This window comes from Rhododendron vialii, chromosome 11a (genome assembly GCF_030253575.1).
Source record: "Rhododendron vialii isolate Sample 1 chromosome 11a, ASM3025357v1".
Taxonomy (NCBI): Eukaryota; Viridiplantae; Streptophyta; class Magnoliopsida; order Ericales; family Ericaceae; genus Rhododendron; species Rhododendron vialii.
This window is the reverse complement of record NC_080567.1, coordinates 19033072-19046534: the sequence shown is the minus strand read 5'-3', so window position 1 is coordinate 19046534 and position 13463 is coordinate 19033072. Positions and strand designations below refer to the sequence as shown.

At 37.9% G+C, this 13463-nt stretch overlaps 2 protein-coding genes across 2 annotated transcripts; one reads left to right on the top strand and one right to left on the bottom strand.

The window, feature by feature from the left end:
- The first annotated feature begins 274 nt into the window (after positions 1–274).
- On the top strand, positions 275–6078 carry LOC131306729 (ferrochelatase-1, chloroplastic). Its single transcript, XM_058333149.1, has 9 exons — positions 275–618; positions 2461–2791; positions 2902–3045; positions 3239–3340; positions 3615–3718; positions 3814–3940; positions 4057–4209; positions 4434–4534; positions 5358–6078. Exons 1-9 carry the CDS (start codon positions 542–544, stop codon positions 5668–5670), a joined length of 1452 nt encoding a protein of 483 aa, XP_058189132.1. The 5' UTR covers positions 275–541; the 3' UTR covers positions 5671–6078.
- A 646-nt stretch (positions 6079–6724) lies between these two features.
- LOC131306728 (uncharacterized) lies at positions 6725–10854 on the bottom strand. Its single transcript, XM_058333148.1, has 3 exons — positions 10734–10854; positions 9454–9646; positions 6725–7064 (listed from the first exon to the last, which is right to left on the bottom strand). The coding sequence occupies exons 2-3, from the start codon at positions 9633–9635 to the stop codon at positions 6878–6880; spliced, it is 369 nt and encodes a 122-aa protein (XP_058189131.1). The 5' UTR covers positions 9636–9646; positions 10734–10854; the 3' UTR covers positions 6725–6877.
- Between the last annotated feature and the right edge of the window lie 2609 nt (positions 10855–13463).

Below are 13463 nucleotides of genomic sequence, written 5' to 3'. Positions count from 1 at the left end.
TTATTTTCTAGTGTGCTTATCGTCAGTCCACTGAACTGACAATAGCAAGACCGTTTACAAAATTACGAACGCATTTTTTTTTAACAAGGACAAACTTCCAAAAAGTCTTAAAAGTTAAGCGAAACTCAACCTAAGTCTGGAGCGGGTGGGAACCTTAGTCTGATAATCCTCCAAAATGGCTCGCGTTCGCACCTACCGCCCACGTGTGACGTAGGTGGGGACTAGGGACCGGTCAATTTCGGCCTCCGGGGTAGGAATAGCGGGAGCCAAACTACTCGGAAGTATCCGGGTTAAGATAGCTCCACGTCTCCCTTTGAACGCGCAACCACTGTTTCTAGAGAGAGAGAGAGAGAGAGAGAGAGAGCAGGTGCCCTTGGCCCCGTCGTGGAACTACTCCTATATGACATTCCAATTCCCCTTTCTTCTCCGTTCCCATTTTCCTAAACCTGAGAGGTCTGGACAAAACCCTAGAAAGAGAGAAATTCCCCTGACTTGATTTCTTCGGCTACAAAGCTTCCGATTCTGATTCAGATCGAACGCCATGGACGCCACTGTTCCCTCTCGTCTTCTTCCCCGCGTAAATCCGCCCGCTTTAACTCCCGTTCACAAGTCCTCGCTGTAAGTTCAAACCTATTTTAATTGGTATTTCCTTGTGCGTAAATTTCAGTTATTTTTTGTTGCCAGTTTTTTTTTTTTTCCTGTATCAAGTTAGATATTATCGTGTTATCTACTTATCTATTCACAATCGTTGTTTCTGCTTATAATTTGTAGGTTTTTTGTTGTTGTTGTTTATAACCATTTTGGCGCGAGTTCTGCTTGTTGCTTATTGACTGAAAACAAATTAGAAAATTGCGAGGAGAAAATGAGTTTAAGAAGGTTTAGTTTTCAAACTTTTTGGCTTCAGTGGCTTGTACCAGACATCAATTTCAGTGCCACCCCGACATTTGGATTGCCCTAGCCCAACCTCATAATTTGTTGCCCATTTACAATTATAAGTCATACAAAAAAAAATATATATATACAAGTACAAAAAAAATAAAATTACATTGTTATTTTAGCCTGAATAACATCATAAAAAATGTAAACCCCGGTTATAGTGTTTTATGATTAGCACGATCCGATTCAAAGAAAATAAATTCGCCGTACATTTTTTGAAGCAAAATTTTCAATTGAGTTATCGAACTTTACTTGTCCAAGAACTCGTGACCCGTTCCACTAACTTTTGATTTTTGGGCTTTTTAGTTAATATATGTGAGAAGAATGGCCTATCTCGAAAAATGTAAGAAGTTAAAAAAACCCCAAATGCCCAACAATGCTTTTAGTGGAACGGCATCTCATTTTCAATTGAGATCATAGCCAATCTCTTTAATTTGTCTTGCAAAATGGCAGTTCGAAGGTAAGAATTAAAACCGTCTTAGCTCGCTTGATTTGTGACTTTTTTTTAATCAAATGTAAGAACATATCACTTATACATTACTGTTGTGTTTGTTAAATCGAAAATTTTCAACAAAGTAATCTGATTTTTGCAATATCATGCATTGGGAGGGAAAACAAAATGGGGTAGATCCAAAGGGGAGAAAAAAAAAAAAAAAGAGCACGGAAGGGCCAGGTATCGAACCCAGCCAACTTGGAATTTCAACAGCTTGCATGACCACTGCACCAAGGCAACTGCTTGTGCTAGCAAGTGAAACTTTTTTGTATATATATGTTACTACTTAAGTTTTTTTTTGGTTGCCCCAGCCCAGGAGGTTGCCCAAGACTGAGGGCTTGTGGGGCTTATCCTCTGGGGCCGGCCCTGATCAATTTGCAACTAACACCCGTGAAGCTGTGGTTGACGTTTATGATAAGCGTTCCTACTTGATTCTTGATTTAGTTCGCAAAATTATGCCTTTGCACCGTGTTATAGTTACAAGAGCTGAAGGAGAGAGTTAGGGGTAATATGTTGACAAAGTATCGTAGGATGCACAATATTTGTGGTCCTGTTGAGATAGCCTTTCAACTAAGTAACTCACGTGATGATAGGCCATGCCATCAAACTGGAAAATCCATGTCGACTTGGGTCTCCGAAGAAATTATCTTGGGGAATTGGATTCTATGTCCATGACATCTAATATTTCTGCACTATACAGAGTCCGGTTAGGATGTGAAGAAGCTTTCAGAGTTTAGATAGTATAGGGACTTGAATGGCAGACTTGTGGGTCAGAAAAATATTGACTTTTTTCATCATTTTTATTGAAGTATGTTTTCTATAGGGCCTATCTGTGGTTAATGTTTACAATGAGCTTTCCTACTTTATTCTTGATTTAGTATGCAAAACTAAGCCTTTGCACTGTCTTGTAATTAATAATTACAAGAACCAAAGCAGAAAGGGGTAATTTTTCAGCAAAGTGTCGTAGGATGCACATATTGTTTATGGTCCATTTGAACAACCTTTTGACTGAGTCACTCACATGATGACAGGCCATGCCATCAAATTGGGAAATCCATGTCGACATGTTGCCATTCATCCAAAAGTTCTGGTCAAGAACACACCTTCTCCTGTTCAAACCCAAGTGATAAACAAACTGGCATTGTTTGGGGATCATCTCTCTATGGTCCTGTTCAGAAGAGAAACCTGAGCGGGCAATCCTTTTGTTCTCTGGAAGTGTGTACATATCCTGGACTTGAAAGTGAGAGTAAATCTCCTGCACATGCTGCAGAAGAAAGGGTTGGAGTTCTGCTTCTTAATCTTGGAGGACCAGATACGCTAAACGATGTTCAACCATTTTTGTTCAATTTATTTGCAGATCCGGTATGTTCGCCTAATTCTTTCTGCTCTTTATCTTTCTGTTGACAAGAAGTAAATGCTTTTTCTAGGACATGCTTAGGGACTGCTCTAACAGTTGCTATACCTTGAAACAGGATATTATTCGTCTACCAAGGCTATTCCGGTTCCTCCAACGCCCATTGGCACAACTAATTTCTGTGCTGCGAGCTCCCAAAAGTAAAGAAGGGTATGCTTCAATAGGAGGGGGATCGCCTTTGAGGAAGATAACAGATGATCAGGTGAGATACACGCCTGCTGACTAACGGTGGGGTTCGCATTAGGATGAGTTCTGTTCATAGTCACCGTTGTTGTTCTTTACTAGTTTCACTAGCTCATGTCATTCTGGGTACTTATGAGTTTGGATTGGTTGCATTATTCTGGTTAATATGCTATGCACTTGCTGTGTTGCTAACATTTTGATATCTCTTGCAGGCAATTGCCCTTAGAAATGCACTGGAAGCAAAGGAAACTCCTGTACATGTCTATGTTGCAATGAGATATTGGCACCCATTTACTGAAGAAGCTGTTCAGCAGGCAAGTCTTAACAGCATGTAGCATGTTCATATGCGCTCTGTTGAAATCAACTTGTTTGTGATGATTTAGTTTCACCTTTTATGTATCGACGTTTGAAGTCGTGTAGTGTTAGCAGTTCTTCATTAAGGCTTCTGAATGAACGAACTATTGATCTTATACCAACACAGTGTGTGATACATCCTCATGAGAAAAAAGACCACTATCATACCATCCACTTGATCACACAAGTGCTATCAAGAGTCAACTGGTGAAATTTGTCTGTTGTCTTCCACAGATTAAGAGGGATAGGGTTACAAAGCTTGTTGTGCTCCCACTTTATCCTCAATTCTCGATCTCCACTACTGGATCAAGCATTCGAGTCCTTCAAAACATCTTCAGGTGAAATCTTGTTCATTGTATAAACTCCATTTTGCATAGGTTTCAAGTGTTAATTTTTCTGCAGCGTGTGTATCTAATTCTGTGTTCTCTGATAGGGAAGATGCATATTTGTCAAGACTGCCTGTTTCAATCATACAATCGTGGTATCAACGTGAAGGTTATATCAAGTCTATGGCTGGCTTGATCGAAAAAGAGTTGGGGAGTTTCTCTAGGCCCGAGGAGGTGGGGTTCATTCTTGCTATGATTTATTTGACATCATCTTGATGTCTTTTGTGTTGAGTTTTTTTTTTTTGGTTGATGTAAGAATGCATGGCTTACTTTTCTTATGGTGTTTCTAGGTCATGATATTCTTCAGTGCTCATGGGGTCCCTGTCAGTTATGTTGAGGATGCAGGAGACCCATATAGAGATCAGATGGAGGAGTGCATTCACTTGATAATGCATGAGTTGAAAGTAAGAGGAATCAACAATGAACATACTCTTGCTTATCAGGTTTGCTCTAAGATCTATGTTTCTGCTACTTTTTTTTTCAAACTTTGCATGCTTATTGGCCCCATATTTTAGTACACTTTCTATTTCTCAAAAAGAAAATCCCTGTCTCCTCCCGATACCAAAAAGAAAAAGACAGCAAAAGTTTGATCCTGAAAACTACATTACAGCTATTTTGAGATGTCTGATTTTCTGGCATTGATTATTTGTTTTTCTTCTCTATATAGAGCCGTGTTGGGCCTGTACAATGGTTGAAGCCCTATACAGACGAAGTACTTGTTGAGCTTGGGGAAAAAGGCGTGAAGAGTCTCTTGGCTGTTCCTGTGAGGTATATTCTAAACACTAAATTTTCGTATCTGGAAAAAAGAAGAATTTTGAACACTTGAGTCGCATTGATGGGTTTTGTCTCTATTACTATCAATCACCTTAACTGGATGTCTTCCTGGTTCATGGTTTGGGCTTGTCTTTTCCAATGGCGTTTCTATATTTATTTTCATTATTTTTTAGTTGTATTTTTTAGAAGGGGTTGGGATTAGTTTTATTTACTAAGCATGCACTGTTTAGAGCTAACTTCTATTGCCTTGATATTCTGAGCTTCGTAGTTTTCTTCATTGGACCTTAACCTGATAGTGATATCCTTTTTGTTTAACTGTCTTAGTCGGCTTGACATTTTGCTATATCGTTCTAGTACAGTTACTTGTTTCGGATAGTGCAGGATCAGTTCTATAGGCTGAATGCTTTATTTGTTGTTACTAGCAATTAGGTGTCTGGTCTTTTCTTCTAAAGTCCAGTATCTCTACATAGGGGGCGCTTTTTGCTTGAAATGTGCGTTTTAAGTCTAGATTTGTGAGCTGGTCATTTGGGTATTTTTCCTCTTAAGCTCGGCCACTTGCTCAGCCTCTCAAAAACAATAACTGAATAATGAGTTGACTCTTGGATTCCGATGTGAAGGGTAGTAGCCTTGCTCATGTTTTTTTATTTTTATGTCATTCTTGAATCAGGATTGTAATTTTTTTTTATTGAGTTTTGTTGTCATGAAGTTTTGCGAAATGATAGGACTCTGGGAGATTTTATTTTTTCATAGGCCATGATAGAAGATTGAGTAGAAGAGAAACTTAAACTGACAGCATTTTGTACTATTGAAATTGCAGCTTTGTGAGTGAGCACATAGAAACTCTTGAAGAGATTGATATGGAGTACAAAAACTTGGCTCTTGAATCTGGCATTGAAAACTGGGGCCGTGTTCCAGCTCTCGGCTGCACCTCTTCCTTCATCACAGATCTGGCCGATGCAGTTATTGAAGCCCTACCTTCAGCCACAGCCATGACATCTGCTGTTGATTCTGACGAAAATGACCTTGATCCTGTTGCTTATGCCATCAAACTGTTTTTTGGTTCGATCCTGGCATTTGTTTTGCTCTTGTCCCCTAAAATGATTTCTGCGTTTAGGAATCACCTCCTCTAAAGGAAATAAAGATATTGGAAGCACTATTGGTTATATACAAGACGCCGGTACATAGACTAGTAGTTGAAAGTTGAGACATGGTGGCAAATTTGTCCATTCCCATTTTCCCCCAATACGGTGGTGAATTCGTCCATTCCTATTTTCCCCCCTTCTTTATCTTTTGCTTCTTTTCTATTTTTTTGATATAAAAGTTGGATTTACAGTTCAAAAACAAAAGTTGGATTTGATGTCCATTTGACCTGCTAAATGATAGGAGTATTTTTTTGTCATTGTCAAGGAGTATTTTTTGTCTTTGTCAAAGTAACCAGCTTTGGACTGGTGGGTTCGCGTACTTGTCACTTTGCCCTATTTGGGGGTGAAGTGATCTGGATTTGATTCTTATGGACATGATATGTTCCTTGGTTGTAACTCTTGACATGCTATTAGCATACTTATCTATATATATTGGCCCAAAAAGGGAAAAAAAGAATAGAAAAAGAGGTTACCAGCTTTGGCACTTAATATAAGGCCAAACAGCTAACTCAATAGTAGCTCAAGTGACAACAAGAATAAATTGTAAACTCAAATATCTTGGATTTGAAACGGTGACACGCTGCAAGACAGAAATTTCTTGTGAATCTCTTATTTCCGGTGTGGACGATATGGGAATAGGCGAGGTGCGGATAAGCCGGCCCGAACATTCACGTCAAAATATAAAATAAAAAAACATGGCCAAAGCTGGATTGTTATTGTCAAACTAAAAAAAGAGGCCAAAACTGGATTGTTATCGTCAAACCAAAAAAAAAACATGGCCAAAGCAGGATTGTTATACAACACTGCGTACTTTTGGATGCTTGAAAATTAATTCCACAAAAAGAAACTGAGAATAGATTGACCAAATACTGTTTGAACAGCGAGGCATGTGCTCCGAGAATCCTTCTCTTCTTTGTTTTTGGGGCTAATGTGAAACACGAAGGTTGTATTGAGATCTGAAATCGTGGATTTCGGATTCAAGAAAGAGGAGGAAAAAATGCATAGGAAATTGAGGGAAGGAAAACCCAGAGAGAGAGAGAGAGAGAGAAAGAACTTGCTCGTTACTGATTAAATTTCAAATTTCTCCCGGAAACAAGGAAATTCAGCATGTATTGAGGGGTCATAGAAAAAATTTCATAGAAATACAAAAATTTTCTGTAGCTCAGCACATCTGAAGGTAGTTTACTTGAGTAACTTAGACAGGGTAACCAATAACTGTAAAACCACGTCCAACAATCTCACCAGCACAAAACCAGGCAAAGCACTCTATTCCGAAAAGAGCAGCAATACCAGCATGCTCAGTCTTTATGTCCCGCCTGTTCTTGAAGAGTTGCTTCACGTAGTCAAGTTCCTTCCTGAATGCTTCATAACGAACAGGAATGCTGCACACAAGAAACAATTAGATGCATAAGCTGTTTAACCATAGCACTGGGCATAATAAGACAGCAAATTATGATAACAATATTCTTTCTCTACAGTCTCAAGCAGATGGATATTTAGGGGAACAACGGTTACCAAAATTTGGAAAGGTCCAGTTTATAGACAATTGTGTGCAGAAAAGGAGGGTTCCGTACATTGCTACACATAGTCATACCAAGCTGAGACTGGGTCAAAACCATGCCCTTGATATGTCATTACCTACCTCCACAGATGAAGCCCGGTATAAAGCATTGATCAAATTTGGAAGCCATATCAGAGGACAACTTGCTACGAGAAGACAAACTAAGAATATTTCACTAGTTTTGTATTCATGGAAGAAGAAAGCTGCATGCCAATAAGTCTCAGCTAAATGAACTACAGGACTCCTCCTCCAGTGGAGTCAAAGAAGAAAGAATGATAGATTAAGGCTGTGTTTGGAACTTTGGATCATGTATATGTCGAGGGATTTATTGATATAAGCAAACGATAAATGAAACATCAAAAAGCTAATGAAATAAAAGAAGCTAAATTATTTATTTGGTATCCGCAACTTTTCCCTTCCTTTGTAAATACCTCCATAAATCGATGATCCAGACACAACCCCAAGGTCTTCCGAGATACTTGTTATCGATGAATAATTTCATGTACTATGAAGGTTTAACGCATGGTTCTGCAATAAATTTCAATATTTTTTATGCTTTCTGTACGGGTGTCCAACTAAAAGTGCACATCCCACATGCTTACTAGTGTCAAGTGTCTGAAACAGGTACCTCATACAATTCCAGAGTCCATGTAACGTAGTGCTACGCTCAAACTATGCACTGAACAAACACAAAAGAGTTTATTAGCCACCCAGAAGGTGCTCCAAGAAGTGTTTAGCGAAATTGCCCACATATAAGAAAGAAATATTGGCCATATATAAGACTGACTACAACAGACCATAAAATATGGAGAAGTAGGTGTATCATGCATAAAATTAAGTTCAGGCCGCTAGGGCTACAAATGAACCAAGCAGCTCGAGGCTCGGCTCGATAACGTCTCTGCTCAGCTCGGTTCGTGAGGTAAACGAACAAGCTCAAGCTAAAAATCTTGGCTCGTTTTGTAAAAGAGCCGAGCTCGAGTTATCTAAAGCTCAGCTCGAGTTAGCTCGCGAGCCCAATACATTTAATACATACATATATACACTACATATATATGTTCAATATATCGTAATCTGTTTTTTTGAATGGAAAATTTATTTACTCTTTCTTTGACTGCCAACTAGCAAGGTTGCCATGAAGCTTTGTAGGGAAAGGAGTGCTTTAAACTCATTTTTCTTTTCTTGCCCAAATGAACTCCCTTCCTTATCCTTTTAGTCCCACATCGGTTCCTCAACAGAAATAAGCAAAGCAAAATGCCTTTATAAGTGAGGGCTCCACCTTATTCTTCTACGCGCTGATCCTAGCTTCAGATTACCAAGCTTAGGCGAGCCGAGCTGACATGTTTTTTGGCGAGCCGAACTTGAGCAATCCAAAGCTCGACTCAACTCGGCTCGTTTGCAGCCCTACAGGCCACTACGTACAAAAGGGAAATTAAAAATCCCTAACTAGCATGCTCTACTGAAAGCTTGGACATCACGAGTCTCTACAAGTGTGCTCAGATTTATAATTGGCAGTGGGGAACACACAGCAATTAGGTTGGATGCAAATAAACCTAAACCTGAACTCTAGAACAGTCAACAGAGCATACCATCATCTATTCTTTGCTGCTCTTCAATGCATAGCCCAAGTAAATAATGCAACAGTCAACACTATTTACTTGAATTGTAGGCTTTAATTATGAGATGGCACCATCAAAACTCCCAAGTTTCCAAAGGCAATGAATGCTGTTACTACCAAAATGATAGACTTCGTCCAGCTCCAACACAATCTTCAGGCTTGAAGAACAGGATTGAGCATTAAATAACTGGAACTCCGTCAACTTAACCAATATAAAGCTTCCAGATGAACATGCTTAGAGACAGCAAGTGGGGTGGTCATACATTGTTCATGCAGGTCGCAACTTATTCATGTTTTGCTGGGAATGGGATCAAGGAGCTATTATGACTGAGATTCAGCTTAAATCCAGGCAATTTGCTCCATAATATAAGGAGATACAGAAAACCAATTGGAGCGTATAGGCTATATGGATTGATGAGACATGTCAAGTGTCAAACTAAGATCCCTATGTGCTAAATCCAGCAACAGAAGTGAACCAATGAAACACCTTACAGGAATCTCATAACTAACAAGATCATGCAAGCATCCTAACTTCAAAATAGGAATTTCTGGTACATGTAGAATATTGAAATTTCATCAAGAGAAAGTGCAAAACCTGGCAAGTCGAGTGTAAGCCAGTTGATTAGCCAACTGTTGGCATTTCTCCACAGTTGGCGGCTCCTGGATGTATTGCTTATTCTGCTCCAACAATTGCTTGTAGTAGGAACTTCCATGCTTGGAGACAAGCTTTGAAGCCTCGGCTGCCTTTGATTGCAATAGATGCATCTTTGATGCCATAATTTCCTCACCTAAAGATGATTGCACCAAATTCAACATTTTTAGCACAACACTAATATAAATTTTCACAACTAGATCCACCAGTTGGCCGTTGATGGCAATAGATGCAAATTTGATTACATAACTCGCTCACTAACAGATGATGGCACCATACAAAGCACTACAAGCATGGCAATTCAAGTAAAATGCATCACGAACAAAAGTATGCCATCCCACAAACATTAAAATATTCCATATCTGAATGTATAGAATGACTAAACGATGAAAACGGATAAAGACATATTGAGACAGATTAAGCCTTCAAAATGAGTTCCTATCAAAGGTCTTACATAGAATAACCAATTATGGAGTTTGAGAATGAACTACTCCTATTTACATAAGGGTACTTTTGGTATGTTCCAATACACGTGACCCTAGCTGTATACTGTAGCGATGAGGCAACTACAGCTAATCTCTTGTACTTCACCACATCGGATGGACGGCATAAATCTGGTGTCCACGTGTGTCAGTGTATCTTCATTTATTTTCTGCATTTCTGTCCCCTAGATCTGAATGGTTCTGCAAACTCCTAACGTAACCAACTATTACCGATATCGATTTCAACATCAACCGAATGTATTAACTGTTAACTACCATCTACATTAACTCAAGAAAAAAAAAAAGAATCAGTCCACCATACCATTTTAGACGTGCTAGAGTTCTGGAATTTTAAATTTTAACCAACTAATTTAAATCAACACTAACGACTCTTTGTTATCTTAAAATCTACAGTAACATTAAAAAAATAATAATAATCCACCATACCACTTAAAATAATCCGTCATGATAGTGATTCAAACACTTGGATTACTCTTTTGAAACACAGTAAACATTCTAGCAGAGAAAAAATCAAGACTTTCTAGACAAAAGAACAACTCAATTTGAACTGTATGAAGAGCTCAAATGAAATTGATAACGGGTAAACGAAGACAAATCGAAGGTACTTACCAAAAAAAAAAAAAGACAAATCGAAGATCACAGCGACAAAAAATGATTTCCAAAATACTCACATAATGACGGTACGCATTCGTATGTATAAGCCATACAGGAATCACATACCAGAATCGGAGAGAGAAGAATTGTCACAGTTCGTGAGGAGTGAGAGAGAATAAGGGTTTTTTTGCAGCGCTATATAAATGCGTTCGGCTAGGCACAATTTTTTTCCCCTGGATCTTTTTAAATATTACGAATATATAATCTCCTCAGAAAGTCTACACACAGCGTCCAACTAAAAAGTACTACTAGTATTTTAGTATCGTATTGGGAATTTACATTCTGCATTTAGGAGGGACAAAATGAAAATAAACATTCAAAATTATGCTTTGCGTATTTTATAAACACTAAAATAAAATAAAATTCAAAGGTGGTTTACCAAAATGTAGAGTGTCGAAATCATTTTTTAATGAACAAAAAATAGACGTAAATTTATTTTCTTTTCGTCCATCAAACCATTGGCTTAAATAATTGAACTCACATGGTGGTTTCACCGTTCCAATGAATCCTATATTTTTCTAGTTTTTTTTTTTAATTACAAGATTTAACTTTTTTCAAATAATAGAAATAGTTTTCATACTTTTTTGAACAATTTGTTATAAACAAGAGCAACCAGTCTAAATGTTTCTGAGGTCACATTTTGTAAATGAATATAGCTAATATTGTGCCCGTGTGATGTGCGTGCAAGAGTATCTTCAACCCAATTCTTCATTTTTAAGGTCAAAATAGTTTTTTTTACTCAAAAAGTGGATATGGAGAATAATTCTCATTTTCATCTCTACTTTTCAAAAATTCATTAATTTCTTTCCAAAATTCAACTTTTCCTCCAAAATTTATGTTTTACTTTTTAGATATAATCCAAATATATTCAACGTTGATATCATTTTGAAGATACTGGTAACACATTTCTAATGGTAGTTGTTTTATAAATGTTACATTATAAAATCACAAGTTATATGTATTTTAAAGTGCAAAATGAAATGTTCTTCATTTCTCATTTGGTTCTCCATGTATGGAGCATCAAACATGATCCTTCATTTTGAAAATAATAATAATAATAATTGAAGCATGGGTGGACGGGTGCAATTCTTCATTTTGAAGCCTGGTTGGTGATGCTCCAAAACAATTAAGAGCTAAACTGTTTTCATGTGTAGTTTATACTATTCAAATAAAGAGTTATTAAATAAATTAGTCATATTTAATTTTTTTATGTCATTTATTTTGTTCTGAATTATAGGACAAAAAAATAAAGTAAAAAAAGAGTGGCCATAAACAAGTTGGAGTGAAACGTGAGGTGGGTGGTTAGTCGCCCTGTTTGCGCCATCGCTTATAACTTAGATGATTAGAAATGTTTGCCCATATTTCCATCTTTCAATAAAAATACATGTAATTAGGAGAATAATCGGATGTCCATGTCTAATTGTGTTTGAATGTTGATTTTCAATCATTTTGGAATCCAAGGCGCACTTAGGAAAGGATACAAGGTATTCTTTGCATGATCATACCACATATGTGTCACCTAGTCCTACTTTGCATCTAGGTATGTTTCCCATTCTTTGCTTTAACTTAGGTAACCGGATGTTTGGAGGGTTGTGTGAAAATGATTTTCAATGATTCAAGGAAATTTGGGGGTGGTGTGGATGTGATAAAAGTGATTGGAATATGAAAATGCAAAGAATTGATACATGATTCCCTATCTTTCCTCTCTCACTGTAAAAGCAAAAGCCCCAAATTTTCATCTCCCTCTCCAAAAAGCTCCAAAATTGGCTCCAATATCTCTCTTGCTATAATTCTCACATCAAATGACCCTATTCTTCAAAGAAAGGAGATCAAATAAATGTTATGAAAGAACAAAAGCGAATTCGAAAGAGCGTTGAATACTTTAATAAGAGAATTGGTTTGACTTATGGGCTAACATTCATTCCGGATGAGAAAGAATCCGATGGAAAGGGAGAGCTCGAGGCTCAATACTGTGAGAAGCAGGATGAGGATAGCGACTAGGTGTGATGGAGTCGGTGGTAATAGTTTTAGTAGGCCTTATCTCATAGTTTTTCTTTATTTCTTCTTCGTATCTTTATTTGGTGCTTGGCCAGCGTGTGGTCATGTCTTGAGTAGTTTAGGGTCGGTAGTGGCCAAGGGTAGATGAACCATACTAACATATGGCCACTACACTTTTTGTAGTCCCTCTTCTTTTGTATCCAAGGTCATTACATGCTAGTAAAGTTTTTAGTTGATTCTTAGCACGCATGGATTCCTTAATGTTTGATTATCTGATATTTGCATAATTAGTTGCATGGCATGTTTTCCTGTCGTTATCCAAATTTCATCTACTAGTTTTCATTTCAGTTGAATAAGTGCTTTCGTTGTTTGAAGCATAGTATTTCTTGTTCGTTGTTGCCTGTTTATAAAGCACTTCTTCGTCGGTGGATATGGTTTAGTTTGAATTCGTAAGTTTTGTGTCTCGTATCATCTCTTTGTTCGAGGACACAAACTTTTTCACGCTTGCTTCTAGACTTGCTTGATACTTGGCCTGTTTGGGGGGTCCCCTAAGATCGTGACCAGGCAAGCAACAAGATAGAGCCAAGTGCATTAACACGGGAATATCAATGCCTAACCTATGGATCTATACCGCCCCCATTGGGGCTAATCTGAAAGACGTGAGTGTTTTACTGTGAATTACTCCTATCAGAAAAGCTAATGAAAGCCCTGTGTCACTGATATTAAATGATTTGCCCTTCGAATCGGAGCTGGGCACACGATCCTTCTTTTACTAGCGGCGTGCGAAGCTATATATAC